Consider the following 27,956-nt stretch of genomic DNA (forward strand, 5'->3'; position numbering starts at 1 on the left):
GCAGCTCTTCAGCGCCGGCACCTTTTCCCATGTCAATGCGCAGGAAAGTGGGATCTCAAATGCTACCGGAATAAAAATACCAACCAGAGGACAAAAAACTTGTGCGTTTCTATAAATAAAGCACCCTGGGTTTGCTGCTCTTCTGCAGCTGTGTCAACTGCATGGCTATTAAATCATAGTGTAGGCCTCCACCCGCAAAACAGTGACATCAATTTAAAAATTGTGAGATTTTGAAAGTTATAAAGCTTGGAAGATTTTATTCGTTTCCTTTGGTGTGCTATAGGTTTTGAGCCTGTGAAAGCAATGAAAACTAGAAACTTATTCTATCATAAAAAAGAAAGAAAACTGAGGTTTCTGTGTAATTGCCCCACCTCAGAAACAAAAAAGAAATACAGTATTTGTCAATAGTAAATTTATCTTTACTGAGGTAGGAAATGGGTGTTTTTTAATGGATATTTGACAAGTCACATCAAATGCTCCATTTGAATTCAATTCCCCATACATTTGCTACATGAGGATCTCTATAGAACTGCAAATGCCAAATACACAAAACGTTTTTATTTCTCTGACAGCAGTACTTCACATTAACCAACCTATTATACTTCTATTCTTTTTTTTGCATAAAGAACTCATCATCATTATTAGAGGAGGCCATAAGACTCAATATTCTTCACAAGAACCTTTTTCAAAAAAAATCCAATTACAAAGATTGCAATTTTTTTTTTCCAGAAAGGTTTTCAAATGAAATATAATTCTACTTCCATTTCACTTCAAATGAAGATAATCAAAATAGTGCTGCTTTATACTGAACATCATTTCAGATTTTGGAAACTGCATGATTTTGTTTCCCATCCTTGCTGGTGGGGCAGGAGGGCATCTCCCCTTTCTTCATTTTTTCCCTCACTAGAAAAACCCAGTGGATTTTTGGAGAACATGAAAAGAGAAAGAAAGCTGCAAAAAAATAATGTTGCTTTGCCTAGAGAATGTTTCCAATAAAACATTATTAAGAGTAAGTGGTGTTTATTTTCCCCATTTCTCTGTTGAAAATATTTAATTAAAAAGAAATTTTCTGATAAGGATTCTTTATTTTTTCACTGAATTGAGATTTCCCTGTACATTAAGTCCAACCTGCTGTTCCATTTCCTTTTAAAAAGGGAACCTAGTTCTACATGCCCCTCTTCTAAACCACTACGGCTTTGTGAACAATGGAGGCTGTATTTTTTCGGTTAGCCTGTAGCATGAATGCGTAACTTCCAGGAAAGAAATCCTGGATAAAGGATTCTGTCATCTTTCCGTACTGTGGTTGGTATAGTTGTTTGCAGGACTAAGTATGCAAAAATATGTGCAGACATTAAATGTAACTGGAGTGCATGCGCTGTTGCATGGGTAATGATGATACTTTGGTTGTTAGCTTGTGAGCACATTTCTCAAAGTGCAATATTTTTCACTCTGCTTAGAAAATCTGAATTCACCTACAGACAAGTTCCAACGTCTGTCTTCCTTACTAGTGATTGTCATAACAGAGAAAAAACATATGCAAAAGGTTTGCATCTATGGTACCTATTTACACAGCTACACACATACCAAAAATCTTGCAAAAATGAACTGGATTTTGTCTGGTCTGTTAACTAAATTCCCCTGATACTCTAGTTTTATGACGGTGTGATGTAGTGGTAAATCAGAGCCATACTGATGATCTAAATCAGAATAACCAGCATGTTTTTCATTTCAGAAGCAAAAAAACTTTGCAAGAGAAAGTTTGCCAGTTTCAGCACTTCCTGGCCGCCAAGAACATTTACTGAAAATCAATGGTCTGTCCAAAATCTAATGTGAGCAGGAATCACAGTGCAGCTGTTCAGAATCTATGCTGCTTCCTAGGCAAAGTTTCTAAGCCCTTTCGGTCCTTTAGAATAATAAAAATGATTAATGGTCTTGAACACTGTGAACCAAGTGTTTTGAAGTGTAACCTGCTACTTGTAATGCACTCAATATTCTGATCTGTATTGTACTGGCATAGAGGGCCTCTGAAAGTTAGCATTAAAATGGGCGATGTTTGAAATAAATGAAGCGACACTCACGAAACCTGACTGAAAAATCCATTTCTCCCAGACCGAGCTGTTACGTGGGCATTTTCTACCAGTTCACAAAGGCAAAAAATAAGTGAGTGTGTATATATATATTATTTTCTATAGATATATATTCCAAGAGAGTGATGGGGATTCCACGCTACATTTTTTCAGTGAAATGATCGGTCTCCTTCAGTTCAAGCGTCTGCCATAGAGGGACATCAATCTGTTTTGGAGAAACAGAAAGGCGTTGGGTCCTCTCAGAGACATTAGGCAGCATAAAGAGGCTTAGAAGTTTAATGGAACAATTTATTCCATACGGGCCTTCCCATATTCCTGCCCCTTTCGGGTAAAGTCACAGTCATAAGCATGACCCTTAGAGCCAGGCTGATCTAGGTCAAGAGCTGGCAGATTTATCTAAATAAGAAAATAGGTTAATTAAGCTCTAGTGAGTTAATTACACTCTACAGTAAAATGTTGGTGATCAGATGTCAAATACCCGCACCCACTTGCATGGGTTACCAGGGGGCATTTCTTTGGTTTGCACAGAGCCCTTCTCCAGCCGCTGCATGTCTCATCCCCAGGTCTGTTCACTCCGAGCGCTGCAGTTGCACAACCACCCTGTTCTGAACAATTGGACTCAAGCCTAAATTGTCAGTTGGCTCTGAGTTTAGCTCAGCTTGTTCACTCATGTCCAGTACCAAACTCGAGCAAATAAACTGACAAATTTGGACTTCACCTATTTCCAAATACTGTCAAGGCCCCGAATGCACCCACAGGCCTTAACTGCCCTGACCAGCCTCACCTGAGACCCCCTACACCCTCTGCCCATGGCCCAGGAGCTCTATTTAAGCTCAGACCTGGGCATCTAGCCCCTTCCTGAGCTATGCTGTAGGTGGGCTTGTTTCCAGCTCTGCCTCTGGATGGACTCAGACCTGTGCTGTAGGCAACTCATCTCCCGGAGGGACCTCAGACCAACACCGTAGGCAGCTCATCACAGGATGGATGCACCTCTCGCAGGTATGTTGTAGCTCATCTCCAGTCCTCTCTTGCCCCTTCTCCTTCTGCTCCTGGCTGGGCTTCCTGGAGGGACCCTGGACCTGGTTCTTTGCTTGCCACGTCTGGGGCTCTCGATGGACCCCACTACAAGCACCCAGCTCTGCCCCCTGTGTTCAGCCCCTGCAGGATGGTGCCCCATCAGTGTGGACACTGCCTGTCCTGGGGTCACCCTTGGCTCTGCTTTCACCTTCCCCTCGGGAGCATCTGGCCCTCACTGGTCCTGAACAAGTAGGAACTTTAATGAAAATTTTTGGTTGGGGGAAGGGGGGGGGGTAGTGACAAAAAAATAATGGAATGGGTGAAAGCTTGACCGCTGGACTGACTCTCCAGTGTTGCTTCACCATCCCTGCTGCCTGCGTTTCCCCGTCTGCTTTTTGGGTGTAATAGAAGTTTAGAAAAGCATTACAGGGAACACTTATTAACATTTATAGAGATGTAAAGTGCTAAGTACTTCTATGCAACTTCTTACTCTAGATTTACAGGCCTTATATGCAACATTATTTGGGGGACAGCATATTGTATTCATTATATATATTTCAAGTGGTATAAACAAGGCAGTAGAAGTACTCAAATTGCCACAAGCCAGATGGAGATCTTATCACACTACCTCCCACAACTGGGAATGGAATAACTTCTTTCTGAAAGTCCCAACTTGTTCTCCTTATAACATAGCAGATGAGTGAATCTCCTGGGTCAAGGCGGGACTGTGTCATACAGAGCAGATGTTTGTTGTCCTCTCCCTCGGCCATTTAAGGGCACAGTCCAGCCCCGTCTGAGCACTCACCACACCATGGTACAGCAGTGAGTGAAGGCTGTGTGTAGGAATAAACAAAAACAAACTAGAAGTTAGATCGGGAGAGCTCCCATTTTTGGAGCATAAGGGAACATTTTCATCTAATTATCTTCTGGAGCACAGAAAGAAAAGGAAATATTTTACCCAAATGGGTTTTTGAAAGAATTATCCTAGGTAAATTGATCTGCAGACAGTTGCTCCCAAAACTATAAATCATGTTGATTTACTTGCTTTACACTTCTAAAGGGCAACCAATGAGTTATCAGAAGGGTGCACGGAGTGCTCAGACTTGTAGATTGAGGATATGGCTTATTCTTGCCTTTAATATGGATTAACAAGATGTCTCCGGCAAATGATCTCTCAGTTTTTATAAACAATGAATCACTTTTTCTTCTTGACAAAACAAAATGAGAATAGACTGTATTTATTGCTGGTTTCCTAGCACTAGATCTGGGTTTATTAAATATCAGTGTGTTTGCATGGCAGTTAGGAAAGAGTGTTTACTCTTTTAACCTGGTGTGCATCTTTACAGCTTGGAATCACATACATTCATTAACCAAAAGCAGTATAATAGCACAGTGGAAGCATATCTCCTTTGGTGCTTTCCAGCTCTTCATCATATAACATTCTGCCCTTTCATTAGTTTGTAAAACTGATTGAAAAGTCCAACCAGTGTTAATGGTGGGAAAATAGCAAAATAGATATCTGAGAATAGTGCATCTATAATCTTCTGCATCAGTTGTACAGAATTCTTGGTTTGCTTTAAAATATTAGGTATGTTTGGGATTTTTTTATGTTAATTTTTTTCTAATTAGGAAATTTTGAGGCAGCCAGATTAACTCATCTGAACAGAGCAATTAGTTTGGCAGAATTGACTCATGGTCATTCTACCTGACAGCGTTCCCTTTTGTGGGAATGTAACTCTTACTGCGAAAATGTTGTACTAAGCAAGCCTTAGTTCCGCTCGTAAATCAGTTCGATGAAAGGTTTGAAAGCCTGTTTCTATGGTGTAGTTAAATTACATTGAAAGTACAACTGAATTTGTCCCTAGTTTTTCCATCAAGTATAACGTGACTTAAAGGTTAGCTAAAGCAAGAGTTCAGTTTAGAAAGCCAGATGAGATTTCTTGAGCAAAAGTAAAGTAGATAGAATTTAGGTAAACATTCTCCTCATTTAAAATAACACATTGAAGCATTTGTCTTTGATTACCAGTTTTAATGTACATAACAATGAGCCTTCATTCCCACCAGAGACAGGCATGTTTAAAAAGTTCAAGAGTGCCTACATTCAGAGTCCCCAAATCACCTCCTCCCCCCACCCACAGTCAAAATCAGATGTAAAGCTGGAAAAGGATGGCTTTTGGTTCATGTGTGAATGAAGTCCCCAAATACTTGCCAGTTCCACAAGATTTCTGTAGATTAGCCTTTTGGGAGCCATTCTGCCCCGGGGTGCTGCTGGGCTGCTGTCACAGCAGCAGCTGAAGGGACTTCGATGCTCTTGCCTCAAAAGCTAACCAATGCCTAATTTGGAGCCCACCCAAAACTCTGCTTTTTTTGGCTTCTAATAACATCAGCTACCTGGAGGCAGATGCAATGCTAGCTGGTTCAGAAGCAACTCCAGTGATGTCCCTGAATTATGTTTTGCATTATGCGTGCTGCTCCAGTCATAAAGAAATGGAGCCAAAAGTTGTAATTTATGAGTGGGTTTGCCAGTCTGTGGAATTCACAAGCCTTCCCAAAGGAGGAAGCTGATCTCTACAAAATATTCGCCGGAAGGGTTTAAAAAAAGGGAGAAAAAAAAGCTAGCAACCCATGAGAACACAACTGCATAAATACCTTCCATTTTCATTCACAGTATGATCACTGCTGCACAAGTGGACCATGTGTCTTCCTTTCAGACCACAAATACATCCTATTCTTCAAAGAGAAGGTTCTTTTATTAAAAATTAATATAAGGTTTCTTAATCTGGCTTACAATGCACATATTGATTACAGTTGAGAATTGGCTGTTTTCCAGCCCTGCTCTAGCACAAAAAAACCACTTGTACACCTCCTCTCCCAATGGATCAGTGCCCAAACTCTTCCTAGTGATTTTTTATTACTGGTAATTGAAATAACATATCAAATCTTAACTTACAAATATTGCTCTGGCTCTGCCTCAGGTCAGGTTTTCTAATCTCTACCGAACTGCTCTGCTGCAATCCATAATTCATTCCACCAGCAGAGCTATGGCCATTTCCCATGTCCAAAAAAGGGTTCATCAACTGCACGTGCCAAAGTGAGTCAGCAGCAAGCCATTGATATTTGCATATAATGCTCCAGCACCTGCTAATAAGGCAGGAGAACAGAAGTTTGCTCTTCTGTTACATTATTAAAAGAGCTTGTAAATAGCTTGCGGAGGGAGAAAATGATAAATCAACCCATATCTAAAGAAAAGAAATATTTATTGAAATGTTTGCAAAAAATTAATTTTGGTTTTAATATCTTTATATGCAAACTAGTTGCCATGCCATCACGGTCACAATTCCCATTGTTGGCCATGTAGAGTGACAGAGCATTCCACCCTGCAATAAATCCTAAAATTTTGGGGTGAATGTATTTGTGAAATTTCATTGTCTTCATAGTGCAATTCATTTTTCTGCTAATATGTGAGGAAGCAGGAAGGATAGAGTTGAGAGCTCTTTTGTTTCTACAGGACAAATTCCAAGCAGAATAGTAGGAGGGTTTAAAAAAAAAGGTAGAAAAAGATTTTATTTTTTCATTTCAAGCCAGTAATGAAAATTGATTAATAAAGCCCATCTGTAGCTGGTACAAAGGGCCAAATCTTCAGCTAATATAAAATATCAAGCTTTCACTTTAAAAACCAGAAAGAGGAAGGGGACACAAAACTAAAAAACAAACAGGCATATTTGATCATTTAGTGGTGAAAAGATCAGGCACTCCTCAGTTGCAGGCTTTTATTTTTGTGCATTGTGTCAACGATTGGAAACCATATGTTTTAAGACCAGCTTCAATAGTATCAGTAGCTACAGTCCTCCTCTCAGATTACTTTTTACTGCCTGCCTAATTTTGAGCTTTAATAGCTAACATGCACTTTGTTTATCAGTTACAAATGTTCTGAATTTTGATGAAGCACCAGGCTAAACAACACATACTGGTTCATCATCAGTCCTGAAGAGCCAGCTAACAATTTGTTTAACATTATGGCCCGCAGCTTTGCAGACAAGTATTTTTTTAGGAATAAGAAAAAGCTTCAAATTGATAGCTCCAGTCCTAAACGATGTGAGATGTCAGCACAGGGGTCCTTGCAAAGCTCTTAGGTTGTCTCCTGAAGAATCCATCCTACAAGGTGCCGAGTGTTTTGGCTTTCAAAGTGTAAAGAGGTCTAGCACTGGGTAAGCACCCTCAAATAACACTTGTGTTGAACAGCCAGTCCTGTATGAAGCACCTTGTTGCATTGAAGTCGGTTTGGCAGTATTAAAATTAAACCTATCCTTAAATTCTTTCCAGAATCAGACCCTTAGTACCTTGCAGGACTGAGCTAGAGCTCAGTGAAATAGCTTTTTTAAGTAATTCCATTTAGTTGTATGACAGAAGATTCAAAATAGTCTTTAGCTTGTGTTATTTATCCTCTAATTACTTGAGGACAGGGTACCTCTCCTCTGTTTTTAAAGCACTGCATAAACTAATGATGCTCTAACAAAACCAGCAGCAATTCAGAGCATTTACCAGAGGAAGCGACCGCTAGTCCTGAGAATGAAATTTCACTGCAGTCCACAAAATGTGTTAGGAAGTACTACGGTTGCCAACTCTGGCAATTTTGTTGAAAGTATTCTAAAATGTGAGGGTTTTTCACAAAGCCTGAGCTCTGGCATCATGTTTTCACACAAGAGTCTTGGTTTTAATTTTAGAAGACAAGCGAGTTACTCAGCATTGTGGTTGCAAGGAGAAATTGAAAACATGAACCCAAGGACCAGAGAGCAATTAAGGGCCCTAAATGTATTGCTTTTAAAATCTTGTGATTTGTAAACCCATTTCATGACACTTGGGGTCTGGCTCAGGATGCTTCCATGCTTAGGACTAACAATATTCAATACCCCCAATGAGTCCTCTATATGCCTTTTGAGGGCTTCTCACCTTGGTTTGTACCAGAGGATGGCAGGAGACCTTAATAGTTAGAGAATGTTAAAAATTAATATTGGCTTCCCATTTCTTGGTTTGATAGATAGAAACAGTTGTTTGTACTCACGTAACAATGTTAATTTTGACTGTGAGGTGGACAGTAGAAACTGGAAATATTTCCTCAAGGCAAACTCTGTTTCCACAGTACCTAAACTTTTGGGTTTAGCTCCTTGCCTCCTCGGGAATGTACAGGAGAAGCTGAGGTTAGCGGTGGGCTCCCCCACCTAATCAGCAGGCCACATCAGATCTCTAAGGGACAATCTTTTGGGGTCCCAGGCTCCAGGAGAAGACAGCTCCCAAACTGCTGGGACGTAGCCTCAGGGTAGGGGCTGCCTGCTCTGGCCCCTGGGATGTCCAAGGAGCAAGGCCACTAGCTCCACGACCTGCCCAGGACACTGTCACCCATCCAGGTGACTGGGAGCATTTCCATTTGGTGAATATGAAAACTTTCTGCACAGCTTCCATTCAGTATTTAATTTTGTGGTACACAGGAACAAGCCCAGGGTGGCATGTTGGGAAAATCCACTTCTAAACCTGACTTGGTCTTTGGCAAAAAAATTCCATTACTCTGAAAATCCCTGTTATATGGCTGAAAACGACCCTGTTCAGTGAAATGGAGACTTTTATTCAGCCAGCTACTGGGACTTGCTCCTCCTTGCCTGGCCAGCAGCCTGGTGCTCGATCTTTCTGCACGGTGCGGCTGTGACCTACGCTCACCTGACAGCACGGCCAGGTGCACGTATTCCCATCCGCAAGGTAGAAACAATCTTGTCTCCCTGCCTTTCTACATTACTTTTCAGATCTACGGGGATTTAGCTGTATGTGCTAAATGCTAACAATGGTGAAAAATATTTAAAACTCTCTCTCTATATATATATAAAATATATATCCTTTATCTTCCTCTTTGTGCCCTTTTCCCACTGTGCCTTTATCTGCTTTTCTAAAAATGCATACAATGTTTTTAGTACATAATAAGGATATTAGAGTAGACAAATAACGTTTACCCATCAGCTCAAGAAAGGTGTTTCTGGCACCAATTCACAAGTTACAAAAATTACTTACCCTGGAAGGTACAAGGAGTGTCTCTTTGTGCGCAGGGTGCTGTACAAACAATGAGGTCCTGGTCTTTGACTGGCTTTCTGTGGCATTACCACAAACAATACTAGTCCTTAAATACCTGCCTAGCTTTAAGCACTTAAGTAAATAATTGTATTGATTGTTGTAGGACTATTCACATGCATAAAACTAAGCATATATTTAAATATGTTGTGAAATCGGAGGTTGAGTGAATTTTGCATGCAAGGCATTTTTCGGTGATCATATATGAACTTACTTGTTAAGACCAGCTTCAAAAGCAGCAAATGTGGCAATCTGGTTTCTGGGTGGGGAGGGGGAGAAAGGTCCTAAGGACATAAGTGCTTGCTTATACTCAAGAGGCTCCTCACCTACAGCAAGATTACAGTTAAGGGCAGCAAGCAAGTCCTAGAAACCAGTGCTCTATCCCAGTTTAATGTGAGAGCGGTGTAAATTCAGAACTGCAGATAATCTGTGGGGAAATCACTGGGTTAGTGCTGAGAACTGATGGGGAATAACAACTGAAAGAGCTTTGGTTTTCCTAGGCCGGCGGGAGGCAGCTCATGCTAGGAAGTTTGCCAGCTCTGGACTGATGCTAGGAGCTTTGTCTCCTTTGGACTGTAGGAACACACTTTGCAGTCAAACTGATCTGAGAGGTTTTGATAGTAAAAACAGCTGTCTAGTTGCAATGATGTTTTTGTTCCATTGTCAAAATTTTGAGTTAAATCCATGAGTGGGCTGCAGCTTGTTCAAGCCCTGAACCCAACACCCTTTGCGCTCCTTTGGCTTTCCCTTCCCCTGCAATTTGTGGGGTATCGCTGTCTGGGAGAAAGGGCGAGGTATAATAAAACCCAGTGGGGTGCCGACTCGCTGGTCTCCTCAGATGCCTCCCTGCTCTCGGGGAGACATTAGCAGGGAGCTGCAATTGGGCTCGCATTGGTGACAGAGGGAAATCTCACTCAGTGCATGTGCCGGATGGTCTCAGGTCTTGAGTGGACGTGGGAGATGGAGTGTCTCTTTGTCTGAGTTGCGGTCCCCTTGAGGACATCGCTGGCCAAAGCGAGGTGGCACCGGGGGTTTCCCGTCCGCAGCTGGTGAGCCTCTGCGTTTGTGAGCGCGGGGGGACGGCTCACGCGAGAGCAGGATTTCCGTGCGCTTGCGGGAGGCAGCCTGAAGGCACCTGGCAGCAACTCTGCGGTGCAGCGCGCGTCAAAGGCAACGGCCACGAAAAGCGTTCTTTCGTTTTTAATCAACGTTTACAAATTGTCACTAGGCGGTAAAGAGCCCGTTAGGGCAAGACAAAGTCTCTGCAGCAGCAGGATGCGCCTGCAGAGCAGCGGCGCGCGCGGCTGAGACGCTCCGCGGATGTCAAGGTTGTGAGCTGCCAACGGCTTCCCCAAATTGCGGCCAAACGCGTAGCTAGCGCTCCCGCGGACAGCGCCGCAGCGCGGAAAAGCAGCGGGCCGGGAGCGCGCTGTCACGCGGCGGCGGAGCGGCCGCGGCTGCCCGGCCCCGCGCCCGCGGAAGCCCCTCCTCCCCCCGCGGCCGCGCAGCGCGGCGGGCCGGGCCGGGCGGCCGCCACCGGCGGGGCGGCACGGCGGCACCGCGCGAGCGGTAGGTGCGCGGCGGGCACGGAGCGGGCGGGGGCTGCGCTCGCCCCTGCGGAGCAACAGGTCGCACTAAGCGGCTCAGAGCCGCCCGCGCGGGCCGCGGCAGCCCCGCTGCGCCCGCGCTGCCCCGCGCAGAGGCGCGCTGCCGGCGCGGCGCGGAGGGGGGAGGGCGGGCGCGCCCGCGGAGCCGCCGCCCCGCTCCGCTCCCTTCCGCGGGCATGCGCGCCTGCCTCGCACATGCTCACTGCGCCCGCAGCGGGCGCGCACACTCCGCAGCGCCGCGGCTCCGCGCTGCACCTCCGGTGAGTACGGGCGCGGGGCGCAGCGCGGCTCGCTCTCCGCGGCGGCGCTGGCTTGCGTGGCTTCTCCCCTCGCCGCCTCTGTCCGCGCCCGCGGAGGGGCCGGGCGGCTGCGGGCGGGCTCCGCAGCGGGGATCTGCGCGCTCGCGGTAGCGAGAAGTGCGAAACCGCCCGCCCGCGCGAGGGGCGCGCAGCGGGGCGCCGCCGCGGAGCCCGCCCGCGGAGGGCGGCGTTGCGGGTGCGCTGCCCTGCGCGGGCGCGGAGCGGCCCTGCGCGCACTGCGGGCCGACCGTGCGCCTCGGGGTGCGGCGCGCGGGACTGCAGCCCTCGATTAGCTGCTGTGGTCTGCGGGCACGGCGCGGCGTTACCTCTGCCTTAAAACTAGCTGCGCTGCGTTTAATAACTTGTTCTAATAACTTAAGCGTGCATTTAAATAAAGTGAGTTAATGCGCTTTTTTGCATTTGCGCGTATGAGGAAAACTTCTAGTGTGATTTATAAGCTTTAAGTAAACTTTTTGAGTGTTAAATTATGCTTGAGCCCAGCGAATGGCCTCTAAAGGAAATTATTCATGGTATACAGTTGCTGGTTTTTAGATATTTCAAATAATATGTTCTCTTGGATGAAATTTTAATTGTTAAAATAGATATGGTAGACCAATAAACAGTTTATTGGTCTACATGAAATCTGTTAACAGGCATTTTATTCAGCATGGTATCAATTGCACCTATCCCTTAACGTTGCTAATGTCAATGGCAGGAATAGTTTATTGTTTAATCTTTCTTATGGAGCTTGTTAGTTTGAGAATTTCCCGTCTCTGGAATGCTCTCCATAGAGAGCTTTTTCCCCAATACTTTGGAAAACCATGTCAAAGTTCTGCCTGCTTACATCTGCCTGTATTTGGGCTTTCTGGTCCCCAAAAGATAGCATTTATTTAACTTAGTTGTTCTATGTCTAAACTAATGTTTAACTCCTTTCATATATCTAGTATTGCATTGTTGCTTGTCTATTAGACGTTGCACACAGGATAAACTTTCTTTTCCTCTTTGGCTCATATCAACCTTTACTTTTCTTAAAGCTGATTTTTATCTGCTCTGATATTGAAGGCATCATGTGGCCTTCAATGTTACATATGCAAATAGAAAAGATGGTACAAATACCTTTAAAATAATTAGTTTGCAGCTTTGGAAACGTTTCAAAGTCTTTTTAAACGTTTTGAAAATTCATGTGAAATGACTTTGCATTTGATAACTTCATTTACTTTCTCTTCAAAGAACAATTTCTTGCTGTATGATTCAAAATTAAATTGTAAAGTTAGAGTCGAGTTGTCCACGCAATTCCTTTGCTTCATTCTCTCTTGCTCCCCCCCCTCCAAAAAAAAAAAAAGTTCAGAGCAGTTGTCTAAATAGCAAGTGGTGTATTTGTTTGGTTTTAGGCTCATGGTTTTGTTTTGCTTTGTTTAGCCCACTCTCCTCAGCTCATTTTCTTTCAAAGTGCTACATAGAGACTTAGTTCCCATGACTCGCAAATCTTATCACCAGTATTTGGTTGAAACATTTGAAATGGGCTGCTGTGTCAAATATCTTACAACCTTGGCAGTCTTAAATTTCGTTAAAAGAGCTTCCTGAGGTAGAAATAACATTGTTGATAACTCTCCCTCCAACAATAAGACCCATATTCAGCTACATGATGTGTGTGGATATACCTTGATTATACGAAGGAATTAAACTCAGGTATTCATGCTAAGAACAAGATGTCAGAATATCACTTAAAGAATTCCCCTTGTGTTGCTGTTTTGTAGTGCTTGAGTGGGTGGTTGAACATGCTAGGTTTTTCTGAAAATTAAATAGTTTAACTATTAATTCTGCAAAAATTAGGTGCATGTGTAACTTCAAGCTTGTGAGGCGTACCCCTGAAGTCAGTGTGGCTATATTTGTGATCAGTGTACATATGTACACACTGCTGACAAAGAAAACAAATAAGTTAGTAATTTTCTGCTGTCTTCCCAACTGTTATTTATGACATGTAGTAGTACAACAGCTATTCTAAAATCGGTTATAATTATCTTCAGTAAGATTTGTTTCTTCTGTGCCAAGCTTTGCAGTAAGCAGATGGTTTTAAGGTGTCTTCAGCTGGAGAACAAGCAAGAACACTGCTGAAGACTAATTACTCTTTGCGGGAAATTTCTTCTGTGATAAGTTCACGCGTTGTTAGACTTAATCTGTGGAAATGATTGCCGAGATTACTTGTGCAGTAAAAAATGCTTTTAAAATTTTGTCAAAGCTAGAAAAATTTCTTAGAATGCAAAGAAAATATTTTTCAATTTTGCCTGGGTGCTGTAACTTCTGTTAGGGATAAACTGTTAAATGAAATTGCAAATTCAAATCCTTTTTGTATACTGTGTCACTTCACAGTTTTAATATGATAATTATAAATATATCCCGTAAGTGAAGGGTTTATTTGGTAGATTGAGTAGGGAGAGCTTGTACTGCCATTTCAGTTCGGTATGCCTGTGTATTATACATAGCAATAGCTATATAAGCTGGATTAATACATGGCATAGTTTTCAGGACTAAGTCTGGTACCTTTCATTAAATTTCACAACATTAGACTATATGGGACAGAATTAATTATACCAACAAGGAACCAGAAAAGTTCAGGGATGTAAACAATGGCATGTGCAAGAGTAAACTAATTCAAATTTTAGATACATCCTCCTTTTCAATGACTTTATTTAAAAGTACAAGAATTTTAAAAAAGAAAAAAAACTGATGTAGCTACTCAAACCTCTTGGCATAAAATTCACTGATATGAAGAGACAGAGCTGAGCAAGTCTCCTTCCCTCCCTTTTCTACTGAAAAGCCAGAAAGACCATCCTGGCTGGTTTAAGAGGTCTAATCGGAAAACAATTGTTCATGGCAGTCTAATTCTTAAAACAATACTTCATCTTTATTTGTAGATCTTAACTCAGGTAAGGATGTTTAACAAACGCCCTGTTTTAATCGGGTGAGGATAAGCCCCTCAATTAGGATGCAAATCACTGTAGCCACCTCTTGGTTGGGTTGTCTGGGACCCGGAGCTGTTGCCATTTGCAGGTAGATTTGGTGCTGCTGGAGTATTGAAGCAGGAGGGAGGAGAAAATAAGAATAAGGATATAGGACTGCACAGTTGTCTTGCAAAATATTTTTGATCATAGCATTCAAAACCAGATCCTGTTTCCTTCTTCAGCAAGCTGTTCAGTTACTCTTGATTTAAAGCTCAAAGTGTGAAAGGAAAATTGAATCTAAAATAGTGGTCGCTATGTAGACAATTCCAGCAAGTGTGTCAGACTGAATATTTGGTTTTAAATAATCACCCCTTTTTTCACCCGCTCTGCCCGGTTGGGACTTAATTCTATCCTTGAATTATTTGAGGTGTGTGAATTAAGAGCGGAAAGATTACAGGGGGGTAATCCTTCCCATTTACAATTATTTGTCTGCAGCGCCTTAAGTCCTCGCATTCGGAATCCCGTATAAACATGTTTGTTTAGTGTCGGCGTTATCTCCTGGATTGTACATGGTTCATTAACGCGGAGAGAATGCGTTTTGTTGAGCAGCGCGGGGGAGCTGCCCGGGGCCGGGGGAGGCCACCGGCCCGTGGTGGAGCGGGTCCCGGGGCCGGGCTGCCGCGCCGCGTCGCCTCCGCGTCCCGTGTCCCGCGCGGTGCGCCCACGTGCCTCGCTGAGGCGCGTTCGCTAGCGCTTGTGCGCGGGGCCCCCGCTGTAGGAAGGCAGCAGTCTGCCGCGGGCTTGCGGTAAGCTTCACGAGGAACGCTGAGGAAGACTCGTAATTTTGTGGGTGCTCGGTTTATCCGGGGTGCGAGTAGGAAAGGTGGCTTAGGAGGGGAGGAGGACGGGGCTGGTGGGGAGCCCGGGACACCTCGTGGTGGTGCCCCACGCAGCGTGCGTGGCCGAAATCGCGGCGTTTTATGGGGACGTGGGGTCTGCAGGCTTGAGCTGTGAACGTTGTGTGCTGTTGCGCGGTGTTTTGTGGCTGTTGCAGGGCGGTTGCAGTTGTACTTAAAGTGGCTGCAGCTGGGTGCTGCGGAGGCTGGCACCCACGCCGGCCGGAGAAGCAGCAGAAACAGGCCCTTTCCATTGCTTCCAAAACTTGCTGCCTACTGGCGGCTCCTTCTGCTGCAGGCTGGGAACGTGCGTGGGATTTGTGGACGTGTTGGACAGTATCGGGGACTCTGGAAATAGCCGTTATAGAAATAACCACAGCCTCAAGCTTGCAAAGCTTATATAAAATATTTTAATGCTACTTACGTATGCAAGCTAATAGCCACGCACTACACAGCCTTCGGAGGAAGGGGTGCATGGACGTGCTCTCAATTTCATTTGACTTTGGAAACATTTTTAAGGAGCTCCAAAGAGTCAGTGAATTTCTCCAGCCCGACTTGGATCGTGGTGGGTGGAGGCTGTTTGGGATTTTTTTTGCCTCTGAGGGAAAAGATAATAAATTCTGCTCTGTCCTATCTTCAATTAGAAAATAGAAAAATGAGTTCTGTTTTTGTCAAGTGAGGACCCATAGTAGATTATAACCAAAGGCATTGAATAAAATGAGTGTTACATTACGGATCAAAGTGGCTGTGGAAGATGCAATGTGAGTGAAACCTACTGCAGATGTGCGGACTTTTTAAAAGCAAAACTGTAAAAGTAGAAGGGATTTGAAAAAATAAACTGAACTTCTGTGTTGATTGTAAGTTATAACTGAAATACATCAAGGACCTGAATATTGCTTTAAAAAAAAAAAAAGCAAGATGGCTATTTCTAAAAAATAGTAGGCTGTCTTAGATGGGTAGAGAGAAGGACAAAAATAGGTGCTATGTTGGGGGAAATGTCTGGTGTGGGTTTTTTCGTTGAATTATTTTCACCAAGTACTTACTCTGTTCTGTATTTTTAAGAAATTATGTGGACGGCAATTTTGTTTCTTTACCAAGGCAGTGAAAACACCAAGAATCCTTTTTATAATTTGGAAAGAATGTCAAAAGAATGAAGTAGTTAAACCTAAGTGTATTAGATCATATGCTCTAAATGCATAAATAAGCGTAACTGCAATCACAGAAACCAATGTTAAAACCACCAGGAAAACTCACCCACAAACCCTAATGACTTAAAGGGAATGACCTCAGCCATTGTGAAATCTGTGCCTGCTTGGTGACTGACGGTTTTGTCGCGGCAGCAGCAGCAGCGGAGCGCGGGCTGTCGCCCTGGGCTGTGGGCTTTTGTCGGCCGAAGGACTGCTGGGGGGGGGCTGCTGCTGCTGCTGCCAGGTTTGAATCCAAACGCTGAAAACGGGATTCGGGTGGGGAGAGCCTGGATGCAATTTGGACCCGAGCAATTTGAAGCGCAGGTGAAGTGTTTGCTGCTGATCGACAGAGACTGGTAGAAATTGGTTGAAGTTTGCTTTTCGGATGTTGGAAACTTCCTTGCTGATAGCCCGTTTCTAACTTGTTCCCAACTGGTTTCCTCGTGAGGAAATGGAGATTTAAAGTATTTGGTTACAAACCTGCGATTTCTTCCCCTGCCTTTCGGCGCGTGAGTGCCGGGTGAAATGTCGGTGTCATTCATCTCCCCCCGCGCTTTGGGGAGAGGGAATTGATGCACGGGGAGCCGCAGCTTGCCTTTGCCGCAACACCGGCTAATAACTCGGGGGATGGAAGTCTTGAATTATTTCAACAATAAAAGACTTCTTTGGGGATGTTCTGAAGTAAATCAGTGCTGCAGACTGCAAGCGTGGTCAGAGCCGAGTGGCTCGGCAGCCCCAGGTCCCCTCGGCGCTGGCTCTTCCCGGCAGCGGGCGCCTGCTCCTCGGGGCTGCAGTCGCTGAAGAAGGTCCAGGTTTGCCCCCGCCTAGATGGGCAGGCGGTTTTAGGAAAACTGGTGACTCTGCGCTGTTTGCTGCCTCCCGCTAGGCGTTCAGTCTCACGGCGCAGAAATATCGATTTGCCGCCCCTGCTTTCGAGAAGGTGAGCAGCCCAACGGGCTGAATAAAAACCCAAATTGGTACTAGGTATTAACCGGTTAACTGGGGGAGAGCGGTCGCCTCGCTCTGTGCCGAAAAGGGCAGACTTTGCAGAGAAACCGAGCCGGGGCGGGAAAGCGTTGTCTTTCCAAACAAAGGCGAGGGGACGCGGGGAAAAATTCTTAAACTCAGCAAAATGCCTTTAAAAACTGGAAATGCCTCTAGGATTACTCAGGCACCCACAAGAAACAGTGAGGGGAAAGTGGAGCAGGCATCTGAATTTTTTTTTATATTTTTTAAATAGGTTGAGTAAGCAAAGCAATGCGAGGGCCCCAGTTATTTACAGCTTAGTCTCTGCACCACACAGAGTCGCTCATCAGCCGCCTTAAAGGCGAGTTTCACATCTGTTGCAAACTTCATCTTTTGGTGGCACTTTGATTCAGGTTTTTGCTGTGTGCTAATTTTGCCTTCAAATATTTTGAAATAACTGTGATCGGTTTCGAATATAAATCTCTACCGCTGGTTATGATCCCCCTTGCTGCTGCCCTTCTGTGCTCAATTACCCTGTTTCTACTTAAGTTGTAACAATCTGTAAGATTGTAGCAGTAAGTCAAAATGTATTTACAGAATGTTTTATTTCACTTTCAGTAAATGTTTATGATATTGACTTGAACTTACAAAACTGAAGTCCTGCTATGCAAATAAATGATTATTCCCCATTTTTGTGGCTCAAACAATTCAAAAAATTGCTCAATAGTAAACAGTTTTATTTGAAAAGTTACTGTTTTTCCACCCTTTGAAAACCAGAAATACCATTTTTTATGAAACCAGACACTTTTGTAAGTAAAACATTCTAATGTTACACTGGCTGCATCCAAATTTTCCCTTTTTTTAGTAAGTTAACATTATTATTCAAATTCATAAACCACTTTGGTTTGCCTGAAGCTTATTTTTTATTAGCTGAAGGTTAAGTGCTACATTGATACTCCTCTCTGAGATATTGAGTTAGGAGTAAGTTAGCCTTAAATATTGCAGCAAAATAGAAAAAGATAAATTTTCCCCTTTCTTGTGCTTAACTGTGGGCAAATGTTAGGCATCCAGTCCGTCTCCCATTGCGGTCCCCAGCCATTTCAGACAAAGATTGGCCTCCTTTTGAGAGGGAGCAGTTTTAAATCCGCTGTACTTGTTGCAAAAGTGCGTTTAAAAAGTTCGCGCTGTAAGCGCAGGGTGCGCAGGTCGGGGTTGACTTCACGGGCGCACAAGCCTCGCAGGGCGAGAGCCTTGCTCACGGCGCGGCGAAGGTCGCCAGCAGCAGCAGGTAGCAAAAGCAAACGCATCCCAGCGCGCTGCGAACGTGTGAAACCCTGCACAAGGCCGTGTAAGAGATCTTCTGTCTGCAAACTTTGACAGACCTTTGCTGTCTCTCTTTAAATGACTTTGCCTTCTTTAGTGTCTCTGCACCTGAATATTTAAGCTGTAGTTTGAAAGAAGGTGTATTCCCTCTGTTACATAAGATTTGGTTTTGTTTGGCAGCCATCCTTCCTGTTTGCTACGACAGATGACTATAATTTGGGGAAGAGAAATGAATGAGGAGCAAACCGAGTCTTCTGTAAAATATTTGAAATCCAGTTTTGCTTTTGTGCAAAACTTTTGGGCTAGATTAGTTTTGAAAAATCACTGATGCCCCCCTGCAAGCTTGGGCTGGTAGTAAGGGCAAGCACTTGGTTTTGCATTAAAAATCAGTCTGCTGCTAAACGCAAGATGTGTTAATGCTGGAATTGAACTTTTTTCCTTAAAGACCCCGGGGCTTCCCCTTCCCCCAGCCCCCCCTGCCACAAATCAGGATTATTCAATCATTACAGCAATTTAACCATATCTGTGGTGGAACGTGGCGGTTGCTTAACAGTGCACCGAAGCATTGCCTCCGTTTAGGATGGGAAGTGGGAAAAGAAGATTGTTTTGAACTTGAGCTTGGTGGAGGTTGAGCAGACAGCAGGTAATGATCAGCACTGCAACTCCCCAGGATAAACAGGGCAGCGGTGGGCCGCGCTTGGAGGAAGCACCGTGGGGGCTGAAACTACCGAGGCGTGTTTAACGCTTTGCTTCTACATCTCTGCTTTTTAATTGATCTTCCATGTCTCAATTTTTCCTTGGCAAATAGAAGAACCTAAGTTTGCATGTAGACTCCATATTCTGTATTTATTGGTAGACTCTTTCCCCCAGCACCACCTACCCCCGCGGGAGAGGCAGCACTGCCGGATGCTTGTTGTGGTGCTAGCATTGCTTTCAGTTATAGAATGAACTCTTTCACTTAATTACTTAATAGGTCTATTGTAATGTGAAAAAGTGGCTTAATTGATGATTAAGCACATATAATTGTATGTGAAGTCATTTAATCAGAAGTCCTGAGTAAGGCACTTTTGTAGTATTTAGTATTAATTATAACCTATAAATGTTTTTTATCCTCATAATAAAGTAGAAAACCGCACTGAAATGATACAAAATCTGCATAGTTGTGAAGTTAATGCTTGGGTATTACCTTTTTAACAAAAGTCGCAATTAAAATATTACTCTGCTTTCTAGAAAAAATGTGTAAAGGCAAAGCTCTGCATTCACTGAATCTTCTGCCATATTTCAATGGCCTGTGACTTCAGCCTCCTACTTCCTAAGAGTTCTTCTTTTCTGCTTTTGCAGTTGCTTTACAATTTCTTCAACAAAGAAGAATTGGATAGCACAAGATTTCACCTTTTTAACAGACTATGGTACCTTCTGTATAGTTAAAGTACTGTTCCCTATTAAGTTAAATAATTAAGGGAAAACATTTTTGCCAGCTTTTTAAAGACAGTACTTCTAACCATTGTAGGTATGGTTTTTTTTTTGTTCCCAGAAAGGAATGAGTCCTTTTAAAGATAAATGTTATCTTTAATATAAATATTCAAAGTAAAATAAAATTAGTGTTCAGTTGCTTTATGGTAATGTCTCCCTGAACAAGTTCACAAGAATATTTGATGCTATATTAACGCAGTTGTGGGGTTCTTTGTGTGGTGAACTTTTAAAGGTAGTAAAATTAAGTCATTTTAAAACAAAATTGTTCAATGATTTATTGTAGCAGAGTAGGAAAATACCTCTAGAGATTTTAATATCTTCCACCTGGTATGAAATGAAAGGAAAATATTCTTTAGTTGGTGACTAATTTGTCACTAATACCCAGGGGTGCCTTCGTTACAATGCAAAGACGTCAGTTTTAAGAGAAACACACGGTGAAAAAACAGAGTGCACTTCCTGCTGCAGACACTTAGAGAAAGGAGAAAAATAAAGGTCTGGAAAGCAACCGAAGGAGCGGGAGGGAAGGTGCTGGAGCTATCAATCACGAGGGTTCGGCAAGGATTTTACCTGCAGGCTTCGGTGGAATTCATTAGGACACGTTCTAGGAGGAAAGTCACTCGATAGCACTCCAGAGCAGGAGCTCTGACGCCCCGCAGTACCCAGGCTGGCTCTCGGCTCGCCTCCCCGCTGCACCTACTGCCTCCTGGTAGCTGTTCAAGGGGCTCTATCTTGTGTTTTGGGGGGTTTTGTTTTTTAAGTCTCTACTTTCTAATGTCTTTCATCCTTCACCACAATGTTAGAAGAACTGGATCCAAGGCTTAGCATAGTTCAAATGAAAATGCTGCCAGAGAGTATTTGTATTTATTGACAGCTCCAACCTGACAATAAAGATCAGGCCTCAGTCATATCAGATGACTCAACAAGTTACTTCTCCCAGCAGAGAGCTATTCTGGTGTCCAAGCACCTGACTATTTAGTGTCATCACTGTGGCCTTTGTTACAATAACAAAAACTTGACCAGGTTCCTGTCCTTCCAGTGTTGCAGTTTAATGAAAGCTCAATATGAGAAGGGGGAGCTTGAGCTGCCACAGTACCTGGAGAGAGTGGAAGGAGGACTCAATCTGCTCTTCCCTAAGAAAACACTTTGCCCTTATCTGTGAATAGGCACAGTAAAACATTTAAGTGAATATTGGATAGAAGACATCTGCTTATGACCCACTTTGGAGATGGGAAGTGGGGGGCAGTTGGCCATGGCAGGAAAACACCTCTATGTGGGCTCCATTGACTGCTTTGCCTGTGCAAGAATCCCAAATAACTGGGCTCGTTTTCACCATGAGAGCGGATGCTCCCAGCAGGAGCAGGTACCACCATCTTATCTTCCATGGCCCTGCAGCAGGAGCAGCAATCCTGCCTCTCCAGGGCTTTCTGCTCCACTCTTTCCCTTCACCTGCTTTTTAGTCCAACCTCAAAACTCAATCAGGAAGCCTTGAGCTGGCTTTGCTTGTGCTTGTTACCTCTGTCTGTGTGTCAGGACGGCAGTGATGTTACATTTGGGAATGGGTAGTGAATATTGCCCCAAACAATGTCCATGTTGGAAACACTGTGCGTGATAACTTTGTGGTAGAAGTGTCTATGCGGCGGAGGGAAGCCCTGGTGTGTCCTGCAACACTGGGCCGTGTTAATGCAGTTCTGTTTCTCACTAGAAACATTAGATTTAATCTCATGTGTTTTATGGTTATTTGGAGAAAAGGAAGACTTTATGTTCCATTGAAAAGGGAATGATTATTTCTGTCATTCTTCTTCCTGTAATTTTAATGTGTTCTTCAGTCAGAGCACTTTAAAGACATGGATGAATAAGAAACATTTTTGTGTGACAAAATCAGCATTTTATTAACATAACAGACTGATCTGGAGAGATGGCACATCTTGTTTTGTGGGAGTAGCTGCTGGTTTTAGAGCATTTCAGAACAGGGAAGGAAAGGGAAGGGTGATGCAGAAAGTTTGGCTTTTTCTGTGTCCAATCTGAAATAAGAGAGAAGTCTGATAATAAGGAGCAGTCCCTGGTCTCTGAAACATAAAATTAGATCCACCTTTTCAAAAGTTTCTGAGTTGATGCCAAAATGCTGTTCAAGCATCTTGTGGGCACAAATGATCATGCACAGAAAGCTGAGCTCATGGTTAACTGATGTTTAAGGACTGAATTTTTCCAAAATAATTTAATCTCAGTTGTACTGTAATATGCTGGCTGTTGAAATGTGTTGTGTTCATTTGAATGACTGTCTGAATGGGGTATACATTTTTCCAGGTGCAGAATATCAATTAGATCTGTTTTGAGAGAGGGTTTTTTTGGTTTTAAGTTGCTTGTAACTTTGTAGCTGCTCTGAAAGTGGGAGAGGCTACTCTACTGGACCTGTCCTCCTTTCTGTTTCTCCAAATACCAAGTCTTTTTATCTATTTGGGAAGGTTCTGCATGTGTCCTCTCAAATATTCATACAAAGAGTCTAGAAATGGATGAGACTGTCTTGTGCATCCAGTGGTGGCCAACCTCTGATTTTGCTCATCTGACCAAGGCCTTAAACTTTTTAAATTTTCTTCAGCCATTGGCTTTTTAGGGCATTTTAAATCATTAACATGAAGCTTGTATAGCTTAATTCTTCTACCTGATTTGTCTTACAAAGGAAGCAAGACCTAGGTTCAAGTTCCCCATGATTCACTTGGTGATGCTGGTGGCGGTGGCAGCTCTGTGCCTAAGAAGAGCCTAGAGTGTGCAGCAGAGATCTTGTATGAGGAGGGCAAAGGATCCTGCTCTTAGTGGGAGTAGGTTTCCTTTGGGGGTCTTGCCAAAGACTTGCTGATAGCTGCTAACAAGGTGGTAAGTGAAGACGAATAGATGGTGTTGGTGTTATGGCACATATTAATGTGCTGGATACTCCGCTGGCAAATTACCATTTTGTTGGGCTCCTTTTTCTCAAGATCTCACCTTTATGGTCTCTAGGAAGCAAGTTAGGTTATAACTATATGATAAACAAAACCCACCAGTCCTGTGTTGTCCTGCTTGCCACTGATGCAGTGTTCTATTTTACTCAACATCTTCTGCAGAAGTTGGTTTGAAACCCAGTCCAGGTTCTGCCTCCCCAGTAAGCATACTATTGATGGCCGCAGATGTCGCCTTAATGAAAGGATTTTCTTGTGCCAGCACAAAACTCTGCACTTCCTCAAGTGGATGCTCTCTTTGTTGATGCAAATACCATTACCAGAAGAAATAGTATGGATCCTGTGATCTTTTGGTCACTGGAACTGAAAATTGTGTAATTCTTGGCATATACTCTTAAAGGTTAGTACATACTAGGCTTTTTTTCCCAAAGTTACTGAAAATCAGTATCACGTTCTTTTGTAGAGTGTCAAATGGTTGTAGATAGGTTATATGCTAATGACCTCTGGAAGCACAGTTCAGGTTTAAATCCACAAATGAAATGTTAGCAAAGAAGAAATAGCTGGGATGTGACTTGTGGAGACATTTTTCGGATGGTCTGCCTTATGTTGAAGGGTGAAGTGCATAGAAGTCGCAGAGTTGCTTATGCAAAAGCGAAGGCAGGGATTAATTGCCGAAATTTGAATACTTGCAAGTTGATTGAATATAGGTAGACTTATCCCCTATAGTCAACCTAAAAGTTATGCAGCAGTTCTCAACACTAAATTTGAAGATTTCCAGGCTCTTTTAAATGCTGTCAACCAAGACTTGCATTCAGTCTTAAGCATTTTTTACTTTAGGAAGGCCTGAAATCATGAGTCCTTGGAAAGGAGGCTGTGTTATTTTGACCCATGTCTACAAGTAACATTTATCCCAGACTGTAAATGTCCAAAACATGCTGCTCAAATTTGATCTTTTGAATGCTAACATATAATGGTAGAGGTAAGTGACTGTAAAGTCAAATTTCATGTTTAATTAGTTGTATGCATGATTCACATGTTTCTTATTCTTGTTCCAATTTCTTGCCAGCCTTGTATTTTTATATCCCTATGAAGTTACGAGTTTGTATTTTAAGATAATACTTGTGGAGTGGTGGCCACAGGGTCTCAGCTTCCATGGACATAATGATTAAGTATATTTTTGACTGTAGTATTTTGACTCTATAGTCACAAGTAAGATTTTCTTTTTTAAAAGAGAATCCAGTTGTCTTTAACAATGCATGTAATCTCAGAGCAGAAAAACCCTAACCTTATCCCTTAAAAAGCTCCTTAGAAGAATTATTACATGGAGGGTGAACCTGTCAGGCCATCTACTTAAACAGGAAGAACATTTTCTTGCAATGGCCACGTGTTTGACAAGAAATCTGTATTTTGTCCGTCCTCCTCTGTAGCTGCTAAGTTGTGGGAAGTCCAGCTGCAGCATCTAAAACATGATGCAAGTAACTTGTAGCTGGCCACTAAGTTCACTGTTACTAAACACCAGTGAGCAGTATCCCACCAGTTTTGTAATGCTATTTCATTTTCTAGTCATCTAGTAGAGCATTTTGGCTCTGTTTTTAACTATAGCAGATGGCTGCCAGGGTGTCTGTGTGATGTGGAGTAAACCCTCAAATTAGTCTGATACCTTGCAAATAGGACGGTACTGCACATAGCTGAAGTAGATACTGAGTCAGAGTTGAAAGCCTGCATGTGAGCGTAGTTCATGGATTGGGGGGGTAGGCATAGTCCTCAAAGCCATGTTATTTTAATCTGTTTGTCAGCTAATATTAAAATAGTAGAACTGGTGCCAACTTCAATTGTATTGGAGTATTTAATTGTAATCCTGTGTTTACAGGAAGGGGAAGTAAAATCACCTAAGCAATGGAGTGCTTTGGGCAGGCTGTCTTGGTGTTAGAAATACAGCCAACCTGGGAGGAATAGGATCTTTCTTCCAACAGTTATTTTGATAGGCTGAGGGTATGGTTTTAAGACTGGATTAAGCTGACGGAGAGTTGTGTTGCCTTCAGAAGTGGCCTCTCACCCTGGCTGCGTGTTCCTGTCTCCTCTGTGTGGGTGCAACCAGACGTGCTACAGATGGGATCAACTCACTGATCCAGCCGAAAAGAAAACCAGGAACAAAGTCAGTTTGGTCTGGCTGAAAACAGAGTGGTGTGGTTGCAGGAGCTTGCAACTGGGGTAGGGAGAGGACAAGGCTGCATCTTTGGGCGGAAGTGAGGTCTCATTTTTAGTCATTTAAAGCCAATAAAATCCTGAGACTGATGATGTAATTATGCTATTACCATTGATAACTGAACTTCCGGGCATAAATTAGGGGAAGAAGTCACCAATTTGTAAGGTGTAATAACTTAGTTATTGAGGATTAATCAGCCTGATGTTTTAGTTAAGGTATTTTTTCAGTTCTTTTATTTGATGTATTTAATATGTAAAATTCCACTCCTTGCCTGGCTTGGATTTCTTCTCTTCCAACAGCATGTGCTAAGTCCTGTCCTGTTCCCTCACCTGCTTCCCAAGGGCACTTTCTGGGAGATATTTCTGGAATGTGCCTCCTAAGCACATCCCAGGTGAGGCTCTGAGCAAGACATGAAGGTTACTGCTGCTTTCTTTTCAGCCAGCCAAAGAAGCAGGAGGAAAGTGGTGTTCCAGTATTCAGTGGTAAGAGCACTTGCCCAAGATGCAGGAAACCCAGGATCAATTCCTTCCTCTGCCTGAGGAGGCTCAAAGTAGTGCAATTAGATGTCTGTGACACGTAGGGCAAATGATAATATTAATAGTTGAAGGATTATGGTCTTTTCATTGTAGTTTTAAGAGGCTTCTGCCTCTTCAGTTGTGCCAAATGACAAATCAGCTGTTTGTGTGATCTCACGCACAGGGCAGGGACTTCTTGTAGAAAGGGCTGGAACGGCCATTCTACTTTTCAAAACTTTCTTTCAGAGTCGTTTACTGACTCTGCTTAGGCAAAGTATGACTCCATGGTGAACCCCAAATTTTCCATCTCTGGAGAGTCCTGTAATTGCAAGGACCCAGACTGTTCTAGATGGAAGCAAATGTTGCCCACCCTTCCTTTTGAAAGGATTTATCATTTATTAGATTAAAACCCAAGCTCTTGTGACCCAGCGGGCTGACTGGTGCCCTAATGGAAGAGCTCTGCAGCCGGGAGCTGGTCCCACTCTTGGGCCCAGCGTCTTCAATGGGTGATAACATACAGGCCCAATTTTGGTCCTGCTTGGCATCTTGCCTGAAATGACTTGCCCAAAATCTAATACCCTGTTAGTAGCAGGCCTGTTGATGAGAATCCAGAAACCTTAATTCCCAGGTTCCCCGGTAATCAGTGCATTGGCTACTTAAATGCCTCACTGAAATAAACTATAGCAATCCCATTTTTTTTGGTTGTAATCTGTACAGCTTGGAAACTATTTTAAAGTAACAGCAACTCTCTCTTCAAGTGGGGTTGCTAGGATTGATTGACTAGCTATTTTAATTACTGAATGTAGGTTACATATCTACAAGAAAAACTTCTCTCTGACAAAAGCATATTATATCTTGGCTCTTAGTAAGAGCCAACTCAACTTTAATTTCACAGCCTGCTGCCAACAGCTGCCTTACTAAGACAGAGTACTCATAATAAATGAAATTTTAAGGAAAAAAGAAAATGAAAACCTTGTTCCAGCTGGATTGAAAAGGCAGTTGGAGCATTTTTGTCCTGCGTATAAAGCTGCCATCCACATAAACATTTCAAATTACTTTTTCATTTTTAATAATCAGGATCAGACCTTCTCTTAGGACTGAGGCAAACACAAGATATTAGAAACATACAATTTCATTCAAAGTCCATTAGTTATTGAATCCTGTCCAAAGTTATGTATTTGAAGTGTTTTAGGAGAAACTCACCTTTGAGTTTCAGGTTTTTGATGACCTACTTGGATGAAAACCCTGAAACAAGCAGGCTGCTCTAGTCATGCTTGATACCTCTTGGACATTTGTATGCATCCGTGTATGTGTTACTTTTGCTCCTGGAGCCATTGCTCTTGTGTTGTTGAAAGCCCTGCAGCTGATGAGTGTTTGCCCGAACTACCCACGGGGATCTCGGTTAAATTATCACGCAGTCTCTCTGCACATGGAAGAGATTAATTCTCAGAGCCACAAACAGAATGAGCGCTTTGTACTTGGTACCATAATGTAAGTTCATGCTGAAGTGCAGTGCCAGTAACCAACTCTACCAACAAATTCATGGTTCTAATAGCCACGTGTTTTTATAGCATCCTGATCCCAAAGGATCAAAGAAATCCTGATTTGTTTAGTTTTGGGTCCCATCCCCTGTTGTTTGCTCTCCTTCCCTTTGCTCCCCACGAGCTCAGAAGAGCCATATATGGGATGAAACCCAACTGTTGTTGTAGAATCCACAGCAGGGAAGGACGCTTTGCAAAACTGCAGAAAACATTTTTTGCCAGTTGAAATGACAGGAAGTGTTGTGGGCAAGCAGAACACAAACACTAGGGCCTGCTTTGGTTGAGACTCAATATCAACCTATCTAAACTTTGCCTTAAGTACTTAGGTGACAATAAGCAGATTAAAAGTTACAGATTCAACATCTTAAAAATTACAGCATGCCTACAGCAGTACCACTTTGCTACTGTTCAGAGAAGTTCATTGAAAATATTCATTTTTCCCATACATGATTTAGGATGTAACCAACAGTATTAGCTAAAGATGGTGAAGTCAAGAAACTTTGGTATGAGCATCTGATCAAGCAGGTATGCCTTACCTGCTGCAGGTGCCAGCAGCTGGTATATTTGGTCCTTTAATTAGGAAAAGATGAAAAACTCTCACCACCCTATAACTGAGCTTTTGGTATTGTGGTGGGGTTCCCAGGCCCCTTGTCCTGTTGCTCGCATGCGCCAGGACGCATAACATCCTGTCTCTTGTAACTCATCCCCGGGGGCTGTTAGGATGTATACCCCAGGGATTTGGGAGGCTGGAGAACTGGCTGATATTCCTTGTCAAATGGCCAAGCCAATAAAGGGAGGTTTTGGAGAATTTGAGTTGAATTTGAGTTGTCAAAACTTTTAGCAAGCATCC

The 27,956-nt window shown here is 43.1% G+C and overlaps 1 protein-coding gene across 1 annotated transcript in view; it reads left to right on the forward strand.

Annotated features, from left to right (window-relative positions):
* Nucleotides 1–11,020: 11,020 nt before the first annotated feature.
* EYA2 (EYA transcriptional coactivator and phosphatase 2) overlaps nt 11,021–27,956 on the forward strand; it is a 98,001-nt gene continuing 81,065 nt past the window's right edge. The window contains exon 1 of the mRNA XM_067307500.1: nt 11,021–11,085. Within this exon, the coding sequence (XP_067163601.1) occupies nt 11,021–11,085 (65 nt within the window). The remainder of the gene's footprint in view (nt 11,086–27,956) is intronic.

The sequence above is a fragment of the Apteryx mantelli genome, chromosome 18 (assembly GCF_036417845.1).
Source record: "Apteryx mantelli isolate bAptMan1 chromosome 18, bAptMan1.hap1, whole genome shotgun sequence".
NCBI lineage: Eukaryota > Metazoa > Chordata > Aves > Apterygiformes > Apterygidae > Apteryx > Apteryx mantelli.